This window comes from Peromyscus leucopus, chromosome 23, assembly GCF_004664715.2.
Source record: "Peromyscus leucopus breed LL Stock chromosome 23, UCI_PerLeu_2.1, whole genome shotgun sequence".
Lineage (NCBI taxonomy): Eukaryota > Metazoa > Chordata > Mammalia > Rodentia > Cricetidae > Peromyscus > Peromyscus leucopus.
Window position 1 is genome coordinate 16,560,937 of NC_051082.1, and position 21,034 is coordinate 16,581,970.

Sequence of the window (21,034 nt, forward strand, 5' to 3'; positions counted from 1 at the left end):
GGGGGGGGGGTCACTACAACATGAGCTGTATTAAAGGGTCGCAGCGTTAGGAAGGTTGGGAACCGCTGGCTAGACACAGCTGGAATGCAGGCTGGCACCGGAGCCTGTGGCTTCCCTTTCTCCCCGGGCGTCTTGAGGTCTCCTGCCTCAGCGCCTGCCCTGCTTCCTGACCTGGGTTGAAATTCTTTCTGGGGTCCCGAGAGCCCGAGAGCAGTCCTAGGTGCTGCATATAGAGGACCCAGAGGGTAGTGCTCCAGAGCTGGACCAGGCTGCCGAGATGCAAACCTGCTCCCTTATCGACAGGGAGACCATGAACTATGACCTCATCTCTCTGTGCCTCAGTTTCCTCACTGGAAAAAAATGAGGGGAATGGGTAACACCAGCGCTTCCCCAGGTCTTGACGCAAGAATGTGGCCTGTGTAAACAAGTACGCAAGTGACGTCAGTATCCCAGGAACGTAGAACCAGGGCCCAGCTTTGGTCTCATTGGTAGGCAGTGGCCAGAACCAAAAATCTGTATTATTTTTAAAAATTATGTGTATGCATATGTGTCCCTCTGTGTGTGAATGTGTGCACACATGAGTGCAATGGCCACAGAGGCCAGAAGAGGGCGTCAGACCCCCGGATTAGAGATGGTTGTGAGCCACCTGATGTGGAGGGTGGGAACCGAACTTCAGTTATCTGTTAGAGCAGCAAGTGTTCTTAAATGCTGTTTCTCCAGCCCCAGAATCTGCCTTTTCATAGTTCCCGCTTACCCCGAGGACAGCTGCGTGGCCTGAACCCGTGTCTACTCTGGAGATGAGTATGAATGTCCCATCCCAGTACCTGGCTTGCTGGGCTAAAAGAACTATCCCTATTTCCATAGACATCGTCCACAAGACCCACGACTTGGCAACACCACACACACACACTTGTGTGTGTGAGCTGGGGATAGCCTTTTAAACATAAACACATTTGTTTAACAGCATATTTTGTGCAGCCCTGATCTCGGCTACTTTTAATTTTGTTTTGTTTTTCACCCTTACTATGTCCAGCACCCCAAGAAATAGATGTTCCGCTGCCTCAAAGCTGCCACGGAAACCCAGGATGGCTAAGGATGCTGACCTCTGGTCCAGGCACTCTAGTGACTAGAACCACAGTGACCCCTGGTGGCCATTCCCTGTCCCTGCAGCAGCTCCAAGCTATTCCATGTCCCCGATTCCTGATACTTCTGTGCCCAACTGCCCTTGGCTACTGAGTCCAGTCCCCCTCCCAAGGGATACCCCTTAGTCATAATTCTCTGTCTCACACATTCCTTCTAGGAAACTCAGCCCAACACGACCCCACTGCTCAGGAGAGCGCCGGACACACAGCAGCCAGCCAGATATTTACTGAATGAGAGACTCTAAGGACCTTCTCAGAGCGGAAAGCATTCTGCATACAGCAGGTGCCTAATAGCTGCTTGCCGGAAGCTCGGCATCCAAGCATTTTCACCGTAGGCCCACCTCTGGAGAGACTGCTCACACACCCATGTATTCCTTATTTACGTATAGACAGGCTCTTGCTATGTAGCCCAGGTTGGCCTCAAATTTATGACTGTTCTGCCTCAGCCTCTTGAGTTCCTGGGGTCACAGGGCTGTACCACCATGCATTTTCTGTTCTCTCTTCACCGATGCTGCCAGAGTTTTGCATGGCAGAGATCGTCACCCCTTTCCATGAGCTGGCAGTGGCAAGTTCAGAGATGTAGAGAATTGCTCCAAGGCAGCCCAGCAATTAGAGCAGAGATTAGCAACCCAGAAGGCTGTTTTCCATGGCCAACGCCTTTATCATTTAGCCCTGGGTTTTAGCTTAGGGGCTCGCTCTTGCTCCTAAGCCTCTTAGGGTTAAGACTCTTACAAATTCTAAAGATTATTAGAGAAATATTTCTGGCGAGGGAGGGGTGCTCTGGAACACACACAAAATGCAGTTCCTCAAGGTTACCAATCCCCGAGCCAGCCCGTGGACAGTTAAAGATGGATTTTCCACATCCCAGGCATGGGAGGACCCTGGCCCTTGCCGGCGCTCGCTGCTGGGCATCCTGTGTGTGCAGCTCGCCCCCCAGTGGCCGATCCTGGGATTGCCCAGAAGCCGGTCTTGTAGGTGTAGGATGACTATAGGGGGGTGGGGGTGAGGGGTTGGGAAGGGTGGGGGTGGAGAGGTGGGGGTGGGAGGGGTGGGGGTGCCTTCAGAGGAGGGAAAAGCTACCTACGTGGTTAGGGACAAGCTATGGCAGGTGACATCTCAGAAAGACTCCTGGGTAGCTGTCTGGAGGACAGAAGGCGCAGGCCACGTGTGGGAGCCAGGAGCAGCCAGGCAGACGCTCCAAATACTCCAGGGACGGACAGATCAAAGTATGACAGAGGAGTGAGCTTGAACACAGGAGCCACCAAGGCCACACTCCTTGGTTCCACTCACCTCCTTGTCTGCTCCATCTCTTGCAGGGACTCTAGCTTTTGTCCATTGCTTTTTAAAATTTTATTCATTGCTTTTTTTTTTTTTTTTTTTTTTGGGCAGGGGCCTCACTCTGCAGCCCCGATTGGGCTCTAACGATCCCCCTGCTTCAGCCTCCTGAATGCTGGGGTGACAGGCACGCGCCCAGCCAGCCTGGCTTCATTTTGGTTTCTCTGCTTTGACAAGAGTCTCATGCAGCCCGGGTTGGCCTCTAACTTGCTAGAGAGCTCAGTTATTCCTTGGGCGCCTGAACCCCATCTCTCGGCCTCTCAGGTGTAGTTTTAAAGGGGGACGTAAGTGGTGGTTGGTGGTGTGCTGAGGTCCGTGACTCATCAATGCCCCTCGCAAGCTTCAGACGGCAAAGCCGTCTGAGAGGAGGAAGGACATCGGGTGGGGTGGGCACCTCCACCAGCACCCCGTGCCAGGACCCCGGTGCCAAGCACACAGCAGGTTCTGGACGGATAATTCCGGGACCAGTTGGCCTCTGAGGAGGTTGACATGTTCGGGGGGTCACATACTAAGAGGTTCCTTCACGGGGTCAGGGCTGAGGGGGAGGGGACTGCGGCAGCAGCCAGGGTTAGCATCTCAAGTATTCCAGGACATTCTAGCATCAGCCGGGGTGCAAAAGCACTCCAGGTGTCCCGAGATGGAAACACTGAGTGAGCGGTTGTCATGGGGACGGGGGAGTGTTCTAGTTCCATTTCCAGCGCTGTGGACAACATGGAGGACGAAGGGCTATATGACTTACAGTTTCGAGTCACCGTCCATCACTTCGGGGACGTCAAGGCAGCGAGCTATTCACATCATATTCACAGTCAGGAGCAGAGAGAAACACATGCCCACGCTGCCTGCCGGCACATGCTTAGCTAGCTTTCTTCTTTCTTAACACAGGTCAGGGCCCAGCTTAGGGAATGGTGCCGCCCACATAAGGGCGGGTCTTCCCATGTCAATCAACCATCAAGGCAACGACCCACACACGTGCCCACAGGCCAGCTGGATCCATGCAATCCATCTCTGAAACTTTCTTTCTTTCTTTCTTTTTTTTCTTTTTGGTTTTTCGAGACAGGGTTTCTCTGTGTAGCTTTGTGCCTTTCCTGGATCTCGCTCTGTTAGCCCAGGCTGGCCTCGAACTCACAGAGATCCGCCTGCCTCTGCCTCCCTCCTGAGTGCTGGGATTAAAGGCGTGCGCCACCACCGCCGGGCTCTGAAACTTTCTTCTAGCATGACTCTACGTTGTGAAGTTGACAGTCACAATTAGCCAGCACGGGGCAGGGGGCGGGGAGGGGGCTTCCCAGAGAAATTAGTAAGGGCTCGGATAGAGTGGTTGATGAAAGTGAGGCCTGGATGAGGCAGGAGAATGACCAGGGGTAACACACACACTCCATTGGCAGTGTAGGATGTAGCTCCAAGGAAGTAGGAACCACAGGACCCCAAAGGGCCTGCAGGTGTGGGAGCTGTGTGTCAGCCCTCCTGGGTGCCACAGAATACCGCTGGCCAGACAGCCAGACAGCTCCAGGCCGTCACAGACACATGGCTTCCTCTTCAAGCAAATTTCATTCTTGAAGCCAGGTGTGGCCCACACCTTTAATCCCAGCATTCGGGGATTAAATTACATTAAATTAAATTAAATTTGGGGATTACAGAGGGGCAGGTGCATCTCTGTAAATTTGAGGCCAGCCAGCCCAGTCTACGCAGCAAGTTCCAAGACAGCCAAAGCTACATAGAGAGACCCTGTCTCGAAAATCCAACAGTTTTTATTTTTCTTGTTTTTAAAGCAAACGTCTTTAGAACTAGAGAATGGTAGCAGACACCTGAATCCCAGCTCTGGGGAGGAGGTTGAGGCAGGACTACCTAGGGTTCAAGGCCAGCTTGGGCTACACACACACACAAACACACACGAGAGAGAGGAGAGAGAGAGAGAGGGAGGGAGGGAGGGAGGGAGGGAGGGAGGGAGGGAGGGAGGGAGGGAGGGAGGGAGGGAAACCAAACCTAAAAGGAGCCAGCAGGGGGCGCTGTGAGTGACCACCTCTCCCAGATCTGGACCTCCAGGACCACCTGTGGCCTTGGGGCTTCTCCACAGCATAGGCCTCTTCCTCAACACCCCCCCCCTCCCCGTGGGGGAACCTTCCCACGCTAGTTCCCAGAGTGCTGCAGATTGGGCAACCAGCTTTTGCAAGCGGGTTATTTCCATTCCCCGGCTTTCTATAAATGTGGAGAGAGATCAGTGGGCGCGTCAGCCTGCTGGGTAGAAATACCCTGGATGACTGACGGCTGGCAACTGCTGGCATCGGATCCCTGCACACGGCTCGGCAGGGGAGGAGTCCCCGAAGCCAACTGGGCAGGCTCCCCGCTGCGTGGTTCCTTCTGAGAATGTTTTGGAACAAGCGAAGCTAGCCAGCTGCCAAATGCTGAGAGGAAGGTCACAATCAAGGGGGTGGGGTGGGGGTGGCCCCGGGGATGTGGGGTCTGAAGCCCAAGTTGTGCTTTTTTTTTTTTTTTGAGACAGAATCCAGCTATGTAGTCCTAGCTGGCCTGGAGCTTGCTGTTGGTCTCGAACTCACAGAGATCCATGTGCCTCTGTCTCCTGAGTGCTGGGATAAAAGGCGTGTGCCACCTCATCGGCCTCCTCTTTTTTTTTTTTTTTAAGACAATCTTATGTGTAGCCCAGGCTGGTTTTGAACGTATGTACCTGAAGATGACCTTGAACGTCTGTCTGATCCTCCTGCCTCTACTTCCCAGTCCTGGGAGGATTCCTTGATCCCAGAAGTTCATGACCAACCTGAGAAGCACAGAGAGGCTGCCTATCCCCCGTCACAGAAATTATAAATCTGGTCGCCAGGCGGTGGTGGCACACGCCTTTAATCCCAGCACTCGGGAGACAGAGGCAGGCGGATCTCTGTGAGTTCGAGGCCAGCCTGGGCTACCAAGTGAGTTCCAGGAAAGGCGCAAAGCTACACAGAGAAACCCTGTCTCAAAAAACCAAAAAAAAAAAAAAAAAAAAAAAAAGAAAGAAATTATAAATCTGGATACGGTGGGGCATGCCTGTCACCCCAGCATTTGGGAGGCAGAGGCAGGGGGATGGTGAGTTCCAGCTCAGGTTGGCCTTGTAAAGCTAGACCCTGTCTTAAAAGAGCAAAAATAAGCTGGGCAGTGGTGGCGCACGCCTTTGATCCCAGCATTCGGGAGGCAGAGCCAGGCGAATATCTGTGAGTTCGAGGCCAGCCTGGACTACAGAGCGAGATCCAGGACAGGCACCAAAACTACACAGAGAAACCCTGTCTCGAAAAACCAACCAAACAAAAACAAAAAACCCCAAAACCAAAAAACAAACTTAGGCCCTCCCCCTGGCCCTCCCAGGTCACGTGGGTGACAAGGATGCTCTGGCCCTGGGCGCTGACTGTAGGTAGACCCAGAGGGCTCCACAGGACAGAGAAAGGACACAGGCAGCCCGATGCCGGTGCATCCGAGCCACGTACCACACCAGGCTTGAGGTGGAAAAATGGCTAGGGGCCGGTGCGGGCCTGACACCAGGAGACATGTTTGGCAGCCATGGGGAACACATCCTGAATGAGTGATGTGGCCTGGACCCCGGAGCCCCAGCCCAGTCCTGCCCAGCAGACAGTCACAGAAGGCAGCGTGGAATTTGTGAAAAGGCTTTATTGCTTCAATCATGAGTTTCTTTCAAAAGATGATAAAATTTTCTCTTCCAGTAGAAAAAGGGGCATTTGCGGGGCGCTGGGCCTCCTTGTCCCCCACCTTCTGGGGAGGTCCACCAGGCCACCAGGGGACCAGGTGCCAGGGGTAGACGGCCCACACCTCTCTACCTTTGACACTATACCTGAAAACTAAGGACCCTGAGGGGCCTGCCACCGTGGCCACTTACAGTGTTGAGGTGACTAGAGGAAGAGGGCCAGACACAGCTCCCGAGTGTGCGTGCACACCCATCAGGACCCGGAACTGCTTGCCTGGCCTTGGCACAAGAGGCCGATGCACGCCCAGCCCCTAGGAGTGACGGCTCTGTCTTCCGTGGGGACCGAGGCTTTCAGCCTGATGATGGAAGACAAGGGGAGCATGAAGTCTGAGGGCCCTGGGCAGAGCCAGCGCCCCACAGGGGGGGCCAGTGGTGGCTGCAGCAGTCTCCATGGTGGCTCACAGGCCACTTGGAGGAAAGTGCCTGCGGTCTGTCCGTCCGGCGGGCGCCCTCCCAGCAGCGGGCCTGTCCTTGGTCCCTGAGTGTTGCTGCACACGCCTGGGCACACGCGTGCTGTGCAGACAGGTGTGACCTCTGGGGGCTCAGGCCGTGGCACTGGCAGGCTGTCCGCCGCCGAGAGAGTCCTCAAGAAGCGGGGTGTAGGGACTGGGTGGCTGGTCTGACCAAGCTATCAGGTTTGGGGGGCTCATGGCGTCTTTGGGACCCTGTGGAGAAAGAAGAAGCCGAGTCACCAGACGGTCACCCAGCCCCACCCTGCCTATCCCCGGTCCCCACCCCTCATTCCACCAGCACGGAACCCACTTCCTCCCCATCATAGCGCTGTCTGCCATGAACTCAGAGATGGGGAAACTGAGGCCAGAGAGGCTGGCAGGATACAGTGAGGAGGACAGCGCCGAGTCCAGAGTGGGTGTATATAACACCATCGCACAGGGAAACTAAGAATGGCCTAAATGTCTGGCCACAGGAATCCGTGTTTAAAACAGGGTCACATGACAGGCCAGGATCGCTGTGAAAAATGGCTCTTGTTCATGGACGTGAGAGACACCTTCCCATCGGATCCCTGTGATGGGGGCCTCTGGGCCTTAGGGACAGTAGGCTATGGAGAAAGGGCAATGGTACAGAGGAGGAAAAGATGCCGTAGATGTTGAAAAGACTTCCCAGCTCAGGCAAATGGTAAGAATACTGGGCATCTACCCCTGCTCTGCAGCCCCAGCCTTCCTCCCCTAGCATACTTTTTTTCTTTTTTTTTTTTCTGAGACAGGGTTTCTCTGTGTAGTTTTGGAGCCTGTCCTGGATCTCGCTCTGTAGACCAGGCTGGCCTCGAACTCACAGAGATCCGCCTGCCTCTGCCTCCCGAGTCCTGGGATTAAAGGCGTGCGCCGCCGCCACCACCACCCGGCCTCCCTCCTCCCCTAGAACAGAGAGACACTGTCACCCCCATATCCTGGCCCTGCAGCAGGGAAGGAGACTGCAGGGCAGACAGAAAGAGGGCTGCGGGTGGGGGAGCATCCTCTCCCTGGACCAAAGCCGGTCTCCCGCCACCATAAGCCACAGCAGCCCAGCATGTGAGAAAGTCTCGGTCGGAAGTAAAAACGGGGGTGCTGGGGGCGGAGCTCAGAGGCTGAACACTCAGTAGAAGGCCCTGGCTTCAGTCTCCAGCACCACAGACAGACAGACAGACAGACAGACAGACAGACAGAATCCAAAGTAAAAGGAGGACACAAGGCACAGCAGTGGTGTGGGCTTGGAATCTCAGGACTCGGGAGACTGAGGCAGGAGGATTGCCACAAGTTCAAAGCCAGTCCGAGGGACCCAGCATGCCCTTGCTGCCGGGGAGTAGAACAAAGAGTTGGCTGTAGCCTGGTCCTTCCCAAGAAAAGCACGCGTAGCAAATCTACAAGGCACACCAGGGCAGCCAGGGGAACCAGGGCAGCCAGGGGGACCAGGGCAGCCAGGGGAACCAGGGCAGCCAGGGGAACCAGGGCAGCCAGGGGGACCAGGGCAGCCAGGGGAACCAGGGCAGCCAGGGGAACCAGGGCAGCCAGGGGGACCAGGGCAGCCAGGGGAACCAGATGGCCCCTGGCTTGCCCCTCCCCCACCACTGTGTTGAACAGAGAGCAATTGAGAATGGGAGACGGACCAATGAGAAAGAGAGGTTCGGAGCACTTCCCTAAAGGCCACACTCTGTACCCTCGTCTGTTCCCAGCACCTGGCCACACAGCCAACCCCCTCGCTTCACAACAACGCCCATCCGCCCCGGGGGGGGGGGGGGGGAGGCGTCTTTTTCTGCTTCATATAATACCCTTTGGGCTAGCAGTGGCCCTGTTTTCCTTCTCCTTCAGCAACGGCAGGCACCCCTAGGGGCCACCCCCACACCCCAGGTGCAAGGCGAAGTGTGGGGCCTCACCAAGTCTTACTTAGCCAGTCAGTGAGGCTGGGGAACCTCCTCTGCAAGGGCCCACGTGTCTACCCCGCATGCAGAAGCTGGTCTTTGGAAGACACTCCCCACCCCAGCACATGGCCGGGGGGAAGGGGGGACGCCGGGATGGGGGTGTCCCCTGGAGTGGGGATTCAAGCCATTCTCCATAGCCCAGGGGAATCTGCAAACAAGGCCTAGCCCAGGTTGGGAAAATAAAGACGAAACCCCGGTTTCATTCATTTCTTTGGGGTCTGGACAGGGTTAAGGCTCAGCGGCTATGGGCTCCATCTGGGGCTAAAGTGATATCCAGTCTCTGCTTGGAGTCTGCATTTGTGCCGTGGGAGTCCCCTATCCCACCCAGGATGCCTTACCTGCCCTCTGGCAATACCAAACATCACCTGCAGAGGGCGCCATAGATGGGAGGCAGCAGGACCCAGAGCCTCACCCTCACCCCTCCTGGAGGCCCCACCCGACCAGGATCTTTCCTCAACTCCAGGGACACAGGAGACCCACGGAGCTGCAGAGGCCCAGTCAGGCTGGGCCTGCCCTCCTTCCTCCTCTGGGGAGGTGGCACCTACCAGGACAATCACATACCCACCAGAGTTCTCTGTTTTATTTTCTTCTCTGACACAGCTGGAAGTAGCTATTGTTGGAAGTAGCCAGCCGGGCCCCCCAGAAGTCCAGGAGCTGAGAGCCGCGGCCTCCACCCTTCTAGCTCCCTCCAAGGAAGTGTTCACACCCAAGTTGGCTTAAAGGCTAAAATAGCAGCTTCTATTGGGACACAACTCACTTCTGCTAACCTCAAATTGCAGGGGCCATCGCTCTTCCTGTCTCTTCCCAGGCAGGGGCACACCCTGGAGGGCTCGGCCTCTCCTGAGCCCTGAATGCTGCGGGACCTGGAGATCTTGGGGAAGTGCTGTCCTGGCTCCCGGCAAGGCAGCCAGGATGTCAACCATCTGGTGGTGAATCACTGGGACGACCCCATCCCAGCACTGAACAGGGCAGACACTTCCTGGTCTAGAGTCAGACTGTATCTCGCAGTCTGTCATGTGCTCAGGCCTGGGCTTGCGTATACAGCTGGCGCTCAACCAACGCTCACATTACTTATAGTCACTTATTCCAGACTGGTGCGCCTTCTACACCAAAATACCCTTCCTTTGAGGTCCAGCAAAAGACAAGTTTCAAACCCGTCGGGCTGCAGGAGTCTCTGGGTTTCCAGGATGCCCAGGGACCTGCATTTAGCAAACTGCATGGGACGGACGGAGCGCTGAGAAGCAACTGGTCTAACTTTCAGCTTCTCACAGGACCTTGTGAATGAGAGCCACCCAACTGGAGGTCCAAGAAACCCAGGCAAGATGGGACCCACCGTGATGACGGCAGGCGGGCGCTCTCCGCGTGGATGACGCCCAGGCAGATGCTATGTACGGGTGGCAGAGAGTGTGGAACAGGTCTACAGGCGAGGTGGGGGTGGGGGGGAGGGGTTACCTGATACGCACCTACAGCTTGGCTTCTTGCAGCACCGTGCCCTTGGCAGCTGGTGACATCAGGGACTCAGAGTAGGCCTGAATGGCCTCCTTATCCTGCGAGCCCTTTTTACTAGCATTCCAAAATAAAAAGCATTTCTCCTGGAAGACAACCAAGCTAGTTTATAGTCCGCGCTGTGTCGCTGGGGAGCCCCTGGGTTCCCCCAGAAGCGATGGGAAAGAAGAGAACAGGAATGGCAGAGTCCTCCACCCTGCACCACGGGCGAACTGCCCCCCCCCCCCCCGGAAGATGGGCAAGCAGAGCCTCAGAGAGCCACCCTAGCGGAAGTATGGGGAGTGTTTGGGTTTCTCTGGTCTGGTTTGGCGGAGCTGGGCTGGACTTGAACCCAGGGCCTGGGGCCTGCTAAGCGCAAGGTCTCACTTACACCACGTCCTCAAGTCCATGGTGCTTGCAATCAGGGGGAAATGTTAACATAATTTTGTTCTCCTTAAGAACGAGGTATGGGTGAGTATGCTGTTTACCAGTCAGCATACAGTTACAAAAAACGCCTGAGACAAACACACACACACACACACACACACACACACACACACACACACACACAGGTGAGGCCTAGCCTTGTTAGAGCAAGGCTGGTAGGGTGTGGATTGCTGTTTTGGCCTCTGATGAAACCCCAGCCCCCCGAGGGGCAGTGGAAGAAGCCTTCTATTTGGGATCCCCCTCTCTTCTCCAGTGGTTAACTAGAAGAGGCTGGCCCGGTTCTCACTGGGCGGCAGCAGGAGGAGCAACACCAGCCTGGACGCCCATCAGACACTCAAAGCTACTGCCAACGTGGAGAGGCAGAGGCTCCCAGATGCCCCTTCGAGGTGACATGAGACCCGGGGGTGGGGGTGGGGGGCAGTGCTTGGACAGGGAAGTGGGGTACTGGTGAGTTGAGAGGGATGTGTTCTTCCCACAGCAAGCAAGCAAGCAAGCAAGCAAGGATGCCTTCAGAGAGAAAACCAGCCGACTGACTGGGACGGGTGGGCAGGAGTGAAGGGCCCCCCACCAAGCACACCAAGCAGAAAGTTGGGCCTGTAGCCCCAGGACATCTCAGGTGGGGCCCTGCAGGTGGCCACGGACTCCCTGCCTGCAGACAGCCACCCTCCCCCTTCACAGCTGCTCATCACCCTGTCCACAACTACCTCATAACTACAGCTATCAGCACCCACCACCCAAGGGGACTTGACCCTGAATTTCAAGTGGTATATGTTCTGTTCGTTTTTTGTAACCCCAAGATCTATGGGCAAGGCCTCGGGGGAAAAAAATTCTCACCACGAGTGGATGGATGGCCCTAAATAAGGCCAGAAGGGAACTAAAGTTCTAGTCACCTCCCTTAGCTTCCTGCTTTTAGCGGCTGCATGCCCCAAGGTTAGAGTTTTCATTCATTTTTGCTTCCTCCCTTACATAAGTCACCCCCACCCAGGTCTGAACCACACTATTCCCTTTTATTTTATTTTCTGAGACAAAGGTTTCATGTAGCCCAGGCTGGCCTCAATCTTTACATGTAGCCAAGGGTGACTTTGAATTTCCGATCCTCCTGCTTCAACCTCCCTCCAGGATGCTGGGATTACAGGCGTGAGCCACCACACCAGACTTCAAAGATTAAACCTAGAAAAGAACCTGAGAGCACCTTTCTATCTTTTAGGTTGATTGCAGGCCTTCTCTGCTTTTTAAATATTTATTTCATATCTGTGCGAATATTTTGCCTGCATGTCTATGCACCGATTGCGTGCGTGCCTGTTAGATCCCCTGGAACTAGGGTTACAGACAGATGGTGGTGAGCCACCATGTGAGTGCTGGGAATGAAATCTGGGTCCTCTGCAAGCAATAAGTGCTCGCAACCACTGTCTCTCCAGATCTCTTCTCTTCTCTCTCTCTCTCTCTCTCTCTCTGTTTCTGTCTCTCGATCTTTTTATCACTTTTGATCATCTTGGATTTTGCTGTCAGTGTTGAGGACTGAATGCAGGGCTATTTGCTAAATGCATTTGCTAAACATTTTAAATGCATTTACTATTTGCTAAATGCATGTTTGAATGCATTTGCTGAATCCATTTGCTAAACAAGCGCTCTATTGCTGAGCTAACCCTCAACCCCATATTTTGATATATTTGGGTTAAAAAAAATTTATAACTAAATTCACTTTTTTTCTCTTGACTTAGAACATTTAAGTTCAAGAGCCCACATGTGGCTCCTCCCATTTCCACCTCACACCCAGTTCTGGCCCATCCCATTTTCTGTTATCTTTTACCTTGGGTAATTTTTTTTTTTTCCCTGTTAGGTTTAACCTGGCTTTTTCATTTGCTTCTCTGACCAGGCCAGACCCCAGCCTCCCATCTTCACCTTCCGCAAGCGCTTCACAGAGTCTGCACCAAGTCGTACCCAGTTAAATGACTACTGAGTACTTCTCTCAGCCCAGCACCCACGGGGAGCGTCCCGGGCCTTCCAGGGCAGATAGAAGAGTCAGAGCAGGATGCGAGAGGTGCAGAAGGAGACCTGGCTGCGGGAGACAGAAGTCCGCGCTCCAGGAGCAGAGTCCTGCCGCCCCGCCTACTCACCTGGCTGCGCAACTGGTAGATGATGGGCACCAGCAGCAGGAGGCCGCCCAGCCCCAGCAGCACATACTGCGCGTAGTGGAGCACCTGGGGCACCAGCACCAGCTGCGTGTAGAACGTGCTCAGGGGCTCGCCGCCCATGGCCCCGCTCTGCAGAAGGACAGACGGGCAGGTGAGGAGGGACGGACTGCACACTGCATCCCCCCGGAACTTTTCCTTGTGTCTCACCCCTCCCAAACCCAGACCAGAGAGCCCCAGGGCGCGTTAGCTACGAAGTCCGAGGAGAACTACATTTCCCAGATGCCCTTGCTGTTTGGCAGGACAACGTGATGAGCATTGACCAATGGGAGCTGGAGCTGACCCCAAAGGCCCCCCCCCCCCCCCCCCCCGGCCCACGTAAGACAGTCATCTCCATCACTGGTTAGAACCTAGTCTTAGGACCTGAAGGGTCGCGAGAGAGATCAGGTGGCCTGGTGCTGATCTCCACCTCCGCGCACCGCCTCAGACAAAGAGGAAGTGAACCTGACTCTCGGGAGCCGTTGTTAGCAAACCCTGTAGATGGCTGCTCAGTGGTCAAAAGCTCTGGCTGCTCTTCCAGAGAACCCGGGTTCTCTTCCCAGCACCCATTTGGTGGCCCACAACCATCTGTAATTTCAGCTCCAGGGGATCTGATGCCCTCTTACATACACGCAGGCAAAACATCCATGCGAATAACTAAATCGAGGTACCGGATGTTAGGCTAACATTAGCATCAAGGTGAAGTAAGATAATCAGCTAGGCCGGCACCTCTCTCCATCTGCCTCAGATACACGCACACTCCCCACTCGGACCGGACCGCGTCCTGCCGCCCTTAGAGCCTCGCCTCACCTGCTCAAACCACAGCAGCGGCAGGACCACTGGCTCGATCTTCCCTGTTTGCCTAGAAACAAGGGGACGCAAAGTGAGTTGACCGAAGGTGGCCTGGAGAATGGAAGCTATGTTAGGGGCTCAGTAGAGCTTTTGGTTATCTTGTGCAAGGCCTTGGTTCAATCCACAACATCACAAGAAAATGGGACAGGAAGACGCATGGGGATCTTGGAAGACAAGAGCTCGGTACATTTGATTATCTGTAGCCAAGTTCGAGGACAGCCTGAGCTACATAAAACCCCAAATCAATAATAATAATAATAATAAATTAAGGGGAGTAGCATGCCTCACCAGGTAATGGTGTTTGCTGCTAAGCCTGATGACCTGAGTTCCATCCTCAGGACCCACAAGGTGGAAGGAGAGAAAGAACAGGTTTCCAAAAGTTGTCCTCACCTCCACATGTGCATTGTGGCATGCACCTGCCTGCCCACCCCACCCCACCCTTCACTCCAATAAATACATTAAAAAATAAATAATAAACAATAGCAATGAGTCTCATCCCATGGAAGCCTGGGTGGCTGCATTTACGGCTGTCTACAGCCGAACCTGATCTCACGACACAGGTCTAGATGCAGCGGGTACTTTACCACACCCCTGAGGCTAGAGGAGAAGCTGGGGCAGTGCTGGAGGATGGTGCAGTGGGCAGAGCATTTGATGCTCAAGCATATGCACCTGAGGTCAGATCCCAGAGCCCAGATCCAAAGCTGTGTGTGTGGCTTTGAACCTCGGACCCCAGGGCTGAGAGGGGTAGAGGCCAGGGCTGGGGCTTCTGTCTCAAGGGAAGAAAGTGGAGTGTGACAGAGCAGGACGTGCAGCATCCTCTTCTGGCTGCTGCACACTTGCACATAAGTGTGCATGGAACACGCACACGCACACGCACACGCACACGGAGAAGGAGCTGGGAGGCCTGAGCAGACTACATGCTGAAGCTGAAGCCCATGGGGCAGGGGTTGTAACAATAACACCTCTCTAGACTTTGGTTCCTTACTGTGCCAGCTACTGCCAGCAGATGACGGTGTGGAGGGTGCTGGGGACAGGGGACAAAGATCTCCATTTCCACCACGGCTCCATAAATCTACAAAGATTCTAAGGAGTATTTAGGCAGTGCAGCCAATCAATGTTTGGAAGCCAGCCTCAGAAGATCAAGCCGGCCCACCTTGGCCTCCAGTTTCAAGAGTCTGGGCGAGCGAGCGAGATGGGGGTGCAGGTCTAAGTTCGAGGCCATGACGGGCTATAGAATGAGTTCGAGGGCAGCCCGGGCAATTTAGTGAGACTCTGTGCCAAAATAAAAAGTGGAAAGAGAGCTGGAAGTATAATTCAGTGAAAGAGCTTTTCCAGAAACCAGGAGGTCGTGTGTGTGTGTGTGTGTGTGTGTGTGTGTGTGTGTGTGTGTGTGTGCCTAGCTGAGTCAGGTGCTTCCTGGCCTCAGTTTCCCCTACAGAAAGTCAGGGCCAAGCTCTTGAGTATGAGACCTATACGCCCTGCTGGCGTCCACTCAAGCCCCGAAGCCCAGAGCCCATCTCTTCCTCAATCACATCCTTCAAAGTGGTTCCCAGGCATTCGATCCATGACACTGGGGAGTGATCAGCCCCAAGGCTGGACCCCACTACCAAGTTTCTGCCTGGCAAACATCGAATGGGGCAGGAGCCCTCGAAGTCTCACTCTGTATACATAACTAAAGTAAATCCAGGGAATGATGGTTAAGAGCACTGGCTGCTCTTCCAGAGGACCCAGGTTCAATTCTCAGCACCCACATAGCGGCTTACAACCATCTGCAACTCCAGTCCCCTGGGATCCCATGCCCTCTTCTGGCCTCTGTGGGCACTGCACTTACATGGTTCACCGATATGCTAGCAGGCAATCTATTCTATTCCAGAAGAGGGAGGAAGACAGTTTGGATTGACCAATCTGACTGATGGGAGAAGAGTTTTTTTTTTTTTTTTTTTTGGTTTTTCGGGACAGGGTTTCTCTGTGTAGCTTTGGAGCCTGTCCTGGAATTCACTCTAGCCCAGGCTGGGCTCAAACTCACAGAGATCCGCCTGACTCTGCCTCCCGAGTGCTGGGATTAAAGGCGTGCACCACCACCGCCCAGCATTATTATTATTTTTTCTTTTTGTGTGTATGTGCATTGGTGTTTTGCCTGCACATACGTCTGTATGAGGGTGTCAGATCCTCTGGAACTGGAGCTACAGACAGTTGTGAGCTGCCAAGTGGGTGCTGGGAATTGAACCCGGGACCTCTGGAAGAGCAGTCAGTGCTCTTAGCCACTGAACCTGATGGGAGAAGAGATCTTAGGAAAGGGGGAATGAAGGAGTGTCAGGGTGCAGGCTGGGTCTCCATCCAGAGCCAAGATGCCTTGTCCCATGCCTTGCATCCACCAATGCACGAAGCCCCCTGGTCCCCGATGCCTTCAGAATCTGCGACCCCATCCTACTCACCCAATGCCCTTGACGGACTTGATGTAGAGACTCAGCTGTAACTTCACAGAACAGTTCATGGGGATCCCGGTGACCTGGAGCAGAAAACAGTGAGGAGAGCTATAAGACCATGGGGCTGGAGAGATGGCACAGAGGTTAGAGCACTGGCTGCTCTTCCAGAGGTCCTGAGTTCAATTCCCAGCAACCACATGGTAGTGCACAACCATCTATAATGAGATCTGGTGTCCCCTTCTGGCGTATGTATACATAATAAATAAATCTTTAAAAAGAAGAAGAGGAGGAAGAGGAAAAAGAAAGAAAAGCAAAATAATGAAGAAGAAAAAAAAAAAAAAAAAAAAGAAGAAGAAGAAGAAGAAGAAGAAGAAGAAGAAGAAGAAGAAGAAGAAGAAGAAGAAGACGACCATGAAGGCCAGCTCCCAGCCTGCTCCAGCCCTGGGGCCCTGAGGGGCTTCTCACCCACCTGAGCCAGGCAACAGGTTGGGGCAAGCACCCTTCTAGAAACTTCCCCCCCTCCATACATTAAGCTCTCCCTCAGGAAATACATGCTTGCCAAAGGGATCAGACACTGGCCATCTCAAGGTCCCCTCTACAGAGCTACTTGTCACCAGAGGGGCGATCTCCATCTGGGTTTTTGTTTTTGTTTGGTTTGGTTTTTCGAGACAGGGTTTCTCTGGAGCTCTGGCTGTCCTGGAACTCACTCTGTAGACCAGGCTGGTCTCAACTCACAGAGATCTACCTGGCTCTGCCTCCCGAGTGCTGGGATTAAAGGTTTGTGCCACCACTGCCCGGCTTCTTTTGTTTTGAGACAGAATTTCCTGTGGCCCAGGCTGGACTCCAACATGCTACATAACCAAGGCCGATCTTGTACTCCCAATCTCCCTGCCTCCACCTTCTGAGGGCTGGCTCATGCCTAACTGCACGGTGCTAGGAGGGAACCCAGGGCTTGGTGCCTCCTAGGCAAGCACTCGACCTACTAAGCTATATCCCCAGCCCTCACACAGCTCCCTCAGATAGTGTCTCCCGAGTATGGGGCACGTGCAGTAAGGACGGCTTTTTCGATCTGTTTACGACATTTCCCAGTGACTCAGGAAGCTTAGCGCAGCGCCTGATCCAGGGTGAGTAGGTTTAATTACACAGCAGCTTGTAGCCATTTTTTTCTTTAGTCCTAACAATGCAGGGTCCTGTCATTTCCTAGCAGAGGCGACAGCAGAAAGCCTCCTGTGTGTGGCTCTATTTTTAAAATGAGATGCTTAAAACAAAACAAAACAAAACAAAACAAAAAAACCCCAATAATAATCACTAGGGGAACTGACACTCACAGCATTTAAGTCAGGGAGAAAGTTCTAGAAAGAAATGAGAGAAGGTTGGTAAAAAGAGACCTCCAGGATTGGGACTGGGGGGCTCTGTGCTGTTTGCTGAGAACGCGGTGAGCCCTGCCCAGGTCATGTGACTCTTGCAAGGGATGATGGAGCCAGGAGGTCACCTCTCAGATCATAACCACTCATGGTAGAGGGCAAGGCCTTTCCTCCGAGCCCAGCGCACCCAGGTACCCAGGTCCCTCCTGCTCCCAGGGCAAAGGCCTCCAGAAACTGGATATGACTTTCAGACAGAGGTGTGGGGATCATAACTGTGCATACAACTCCATCGTGGGTGGCCACGTGACCCTCCCCAGGAAATCTGCCAGGGTGAATGCCCAGTGTCAGTCTTGGAACCTGAGTTCCAGGGGGTCCCCCACTCCCTAAGCTAGGGTGTTGGTCTCACTGTGCCACACCATTTGCATAAACTAGACAGTTAATACTGGCTACCTGTGTCCTCTGGGAGTCTGGAGCATGGATCTGCCCCAAGGAGAGGGGCCCACAGGACAGGTCCCCAGTCGACCCCCAGGCCCCTATCCTGAAGGGTTTTCCTGACATAAAATAATTTATTTGCATACATCAGGTTTCTTGCTGGGGAGTTAGGTACAACCTAGGGAAGGCATCAGACAACTTCCGTGTGCCCAATTCGGCTTCCCATTCTTCCTCTGTAATAACCTTGGCTGTGAGCTAGGTCTGACTATGCACTTGGAAGCTGAGGCAGGAGGGCGGCAAGTTCGAGGCCAGCTGGAGGCACAGCTCAGAACCAGAGCACCTGTCGTGTGTGAGAGGCCCAGGTTCCCATCCCCACCCAGTAAAACAAAAAAGGTCTGCACAAAATGCCTTCAGGGAGTCAGGGGTGTTCTTGCAGGATAGGAGCCTCGAGAATCCCCAAGTTAATGGTAAGGCCACCAGCCTGACTGGATACATCTTACGGTGACCAGAGGCAGGGAGGAGGGCAGGGCTGTCATCCCAGAGAGGGCCTGTGTCGAGGGTCACCTTCCTGGCCCTGGCTGGTGGCTACAAGTTCACACGGGACAAATTCCCCACACAGATTCCCCCGTGAGACACTGCGGCCCACACGGATGTCTTGAAATCTTTAGTGTCTTGACACTGTCAAGGCTATCTCTAGTGCGGGAGACGTCCCAGCTGATATTTCTTAATTAATTTACCACCATTTATCTTTTTTTTTATAGGCCCCAATATAAAAAGGAATGACATCACTGAACTATGGAATTGGGGTACAGTAAGACCTTTGATGGCTCGAAGTTCTAGAAGCTGCCACTGTGGAAGGAACTGGACTCCCCGGCTCTAGTTTGAGCCAGCTCTGTGCTGGGGGTGGGGGGAGAGGGGGGAGAGGGACAGAGGGGGGAGAGGGAGAGAGGGGGGAGAAGGGGGAGAGAGGGACAGCAGTAGCCTGCAGCAACCCATAGGAACCAGCCCCCGACTCGAGCAGGGCGCATCTTACCGGATGGATGTCTAGGAACAAGGAATGCTCCCTTGGGTCGGGGTTCAGACCCAGGACGGCTTCGGACAGCACAGGGTCCGCGTTGTAGAAATGAGGATGTGACAGAAACAGGGGCGCACCTGGAGGGGGAGGGGGAAGGGCAGTCAGAAGACAAGGGGTTCCACCTTGGCCCGGCTGCGTGCCAGGGGCGGGCGCAGGATAAGGACCGGAAAGAGACCCACATTCGGCGGCGTAGGGGGCGGGGCATTAACAAGATGTGAACACATCGGTGACCAGGCAGGGAGCATCCTTCCCTCGTTGCGTGAAGAAGCTGGGCACAAGGCACGGGGAGGGGGGCATGGAGCCAGGGTGGCTGATTCCAGTGGCCCGGGGGTGGGGGTGGGGGGCTGGAGGAGGGGACAGGGCAGCCGCCGCCAAGCAAGGAAAAGGTATTCCAGGTAGGAGTGTGGCAGAGGTGAGAGCTTGGAGGCCCCCCCTTCCCAGGCCAGAGGAGCAGGAGGGAATCATGGGAGGTGAAGACGGAAGGAAAACCGAGGCCACACGAATGTGAGAGTGGACGCTGCATCTGAATGCCAAGCCGGGCGCACGGGCTGCTTCTGCAGGCATGATAGCTCAGGGGTGCCCATGAGCAGGTCTCTGACAGCACAGGGGGAGAGGGGCAGCCCAGTCAAGAGAGTCCCCTCCCGGACCCCCGAGGCAGGACTTTGCCACCAACCAAGCCAAGGGGCGCAACACAGCCGTCTCAGGACAAGGGCCCGATGTGTAAGTTCCTAGCCTTCCTGTGAGGTCACAAGAGGCTCCAGGGCGGCAGAGCTACTGAAGTCAGATGCACTGCCTTTAGAAGTGGTGTTTCCTAAGCCTTTACATTCCAAACACTCTAAAACTAAAAAAAGGAAAAGCTCGGGGCTGGAGAGGCTTCCCAGCACCTAGGACCTGGGTTCGCTTTCCAGCACCTAGTCAGAAGGCTCACAACTGTCTGTAACTCCAGCAGTGTGAGATCTGAAACCTCCGGCCTCTGCAGGGACCTGCTTTCATGTGTACAACAAGCAGAAATAATAATAATAATAATAATAATAATAATAATAATAATAATAATAATAATAAATCACATAACTAAAAATAAAATAAATCTTTAAAAACGAAAGGCAGCCGGGTGGTGGTGGCGCACTCCTTTAATTCCAGCACTCGGGAGGCAGAGCCAGGTGGATCTCTGTGAGTTCGAGGCCAGCCTGGGCCACCAAGTGAGTTCTAGGAAAGACGCAAAGCTACACAGGGAAACTCTGTCTTGAAAAACAAAAAAACCCCAAAACATAAATAAACAAACAAATAAATAAATGCAAATAAAAAATAAAAACGAAAGGCAGATGCGATAGTATCCTCCTTTATTTGGGAGGCAAAGGCAGGTAGATCGCTGAATTCCATCCCAGTCTAGTCTCCAAAAAGAACCCTCAAACCTCACTCTCCCTGCTGAAGCCCCCAATCCCTTCTTCTCTGTAACTGGTGCTTATGTGTGGCCTGTGGCCTCGGGTTCACGGCTGCTTTGACTTTGTTAGCAGAGCCAAGCACGGGTTGGGAATGAGGCCAGGATGTTTTCAGTGTGGGGCTTTGATCTTTTGTGCCATCCCTTGTCTTTCTGGGCTCTCAAATGTCCTCCATTCTATGGTCCCTCTGATTCTCCTTATGGGATATCCTGAGTCACGACTCAACACGATTTACGGCACTGGCTGACACAGCCCATCTTCAAGTCCAGATGTCTGACAGATGTGAGCGCCGTACCTGAGCCTCGAGTGGCAGACCACTGCCCTATCCAGATGTGTGTGGGCAGAGAGGAGCGGAGTGTTGCGAGCTATTTCATTACACCATGTAAAGATATGTCACTGCGATTGGTTTAATAAAATGCTAAATGGCCAATAGCTAAGCAGGAGGTATAGGCGGGACTTCTGGACTGAAAGAACTCTGGGAAGAAGAAAGGGGAAGTCACCAGCTGGATGCAGAAGAAGCAGGACATGCCACGAGCCATGTAGTAGCAATGTAGATAAATAAAATAGGTTAATTTAAGTTATAAGAGCTAGTTAGAAACAAGGCAAAGCTAAGGCCGAGCTTTCATAACTAATAAGAAGTCTCCGTGTCTTTATTTGGGAGCTGGCTGGTGGGACAGACAAAGACTCGTTACAGAGGAGAGCAAGAGTCAT

The 21,034-nt window shown here is 53.9% G+C and overlaps 1 protein-coding gene across 2 annotated transcripts in view; it reads right to left on the reverse strand.

The window, feature by feature from the left end:
• Positions 1 to 6,105: 6,105 nt before the first annotated feature.
• Scarb1 (scavenger receptor class B member 1) overlaps positions 6,106 to 21,034 on the reverse strand; it is a 69,443-nt gene continuing 54,514 nt past the window's right edge. The window contains exons 8-13 of one of the 2 annotated variants that reach the window (XM_028894302.2): positions 18,843 to 18,961; positions 16,023 to 16,096; positions 13,546 to 13,597; positions 12,682 to 12,828; positions 10,096 to 10,224; positions 6,818 to 6,884 (exon numbers count right to left, since the gene is read on the reverse strand). In XM_028894302.2, the coding sequence (XP_028750135.1) occupies positions 10,096 to 10,224; positions 12,682 to 12,828; positions 13,546 to 13,597; positions 16,023 to 16,096; positions 18,843 to 18,961 (521 nt within the window). In that variant the 3' untranslated portion in view covers positions 6,818 to 6,884. Of the gene's footprint in view, positions 6,885 to 10,095; positions 10,225 to 12,681; positions 12,829 to 13,545; positions 13,598 to 16,022; positions 16,097 to 18,842; positions 18,962 to 21,034 lie in introns of both variants that reach the window. The other variant, XM_028894303.2, reaches the window with a different exon arrangement.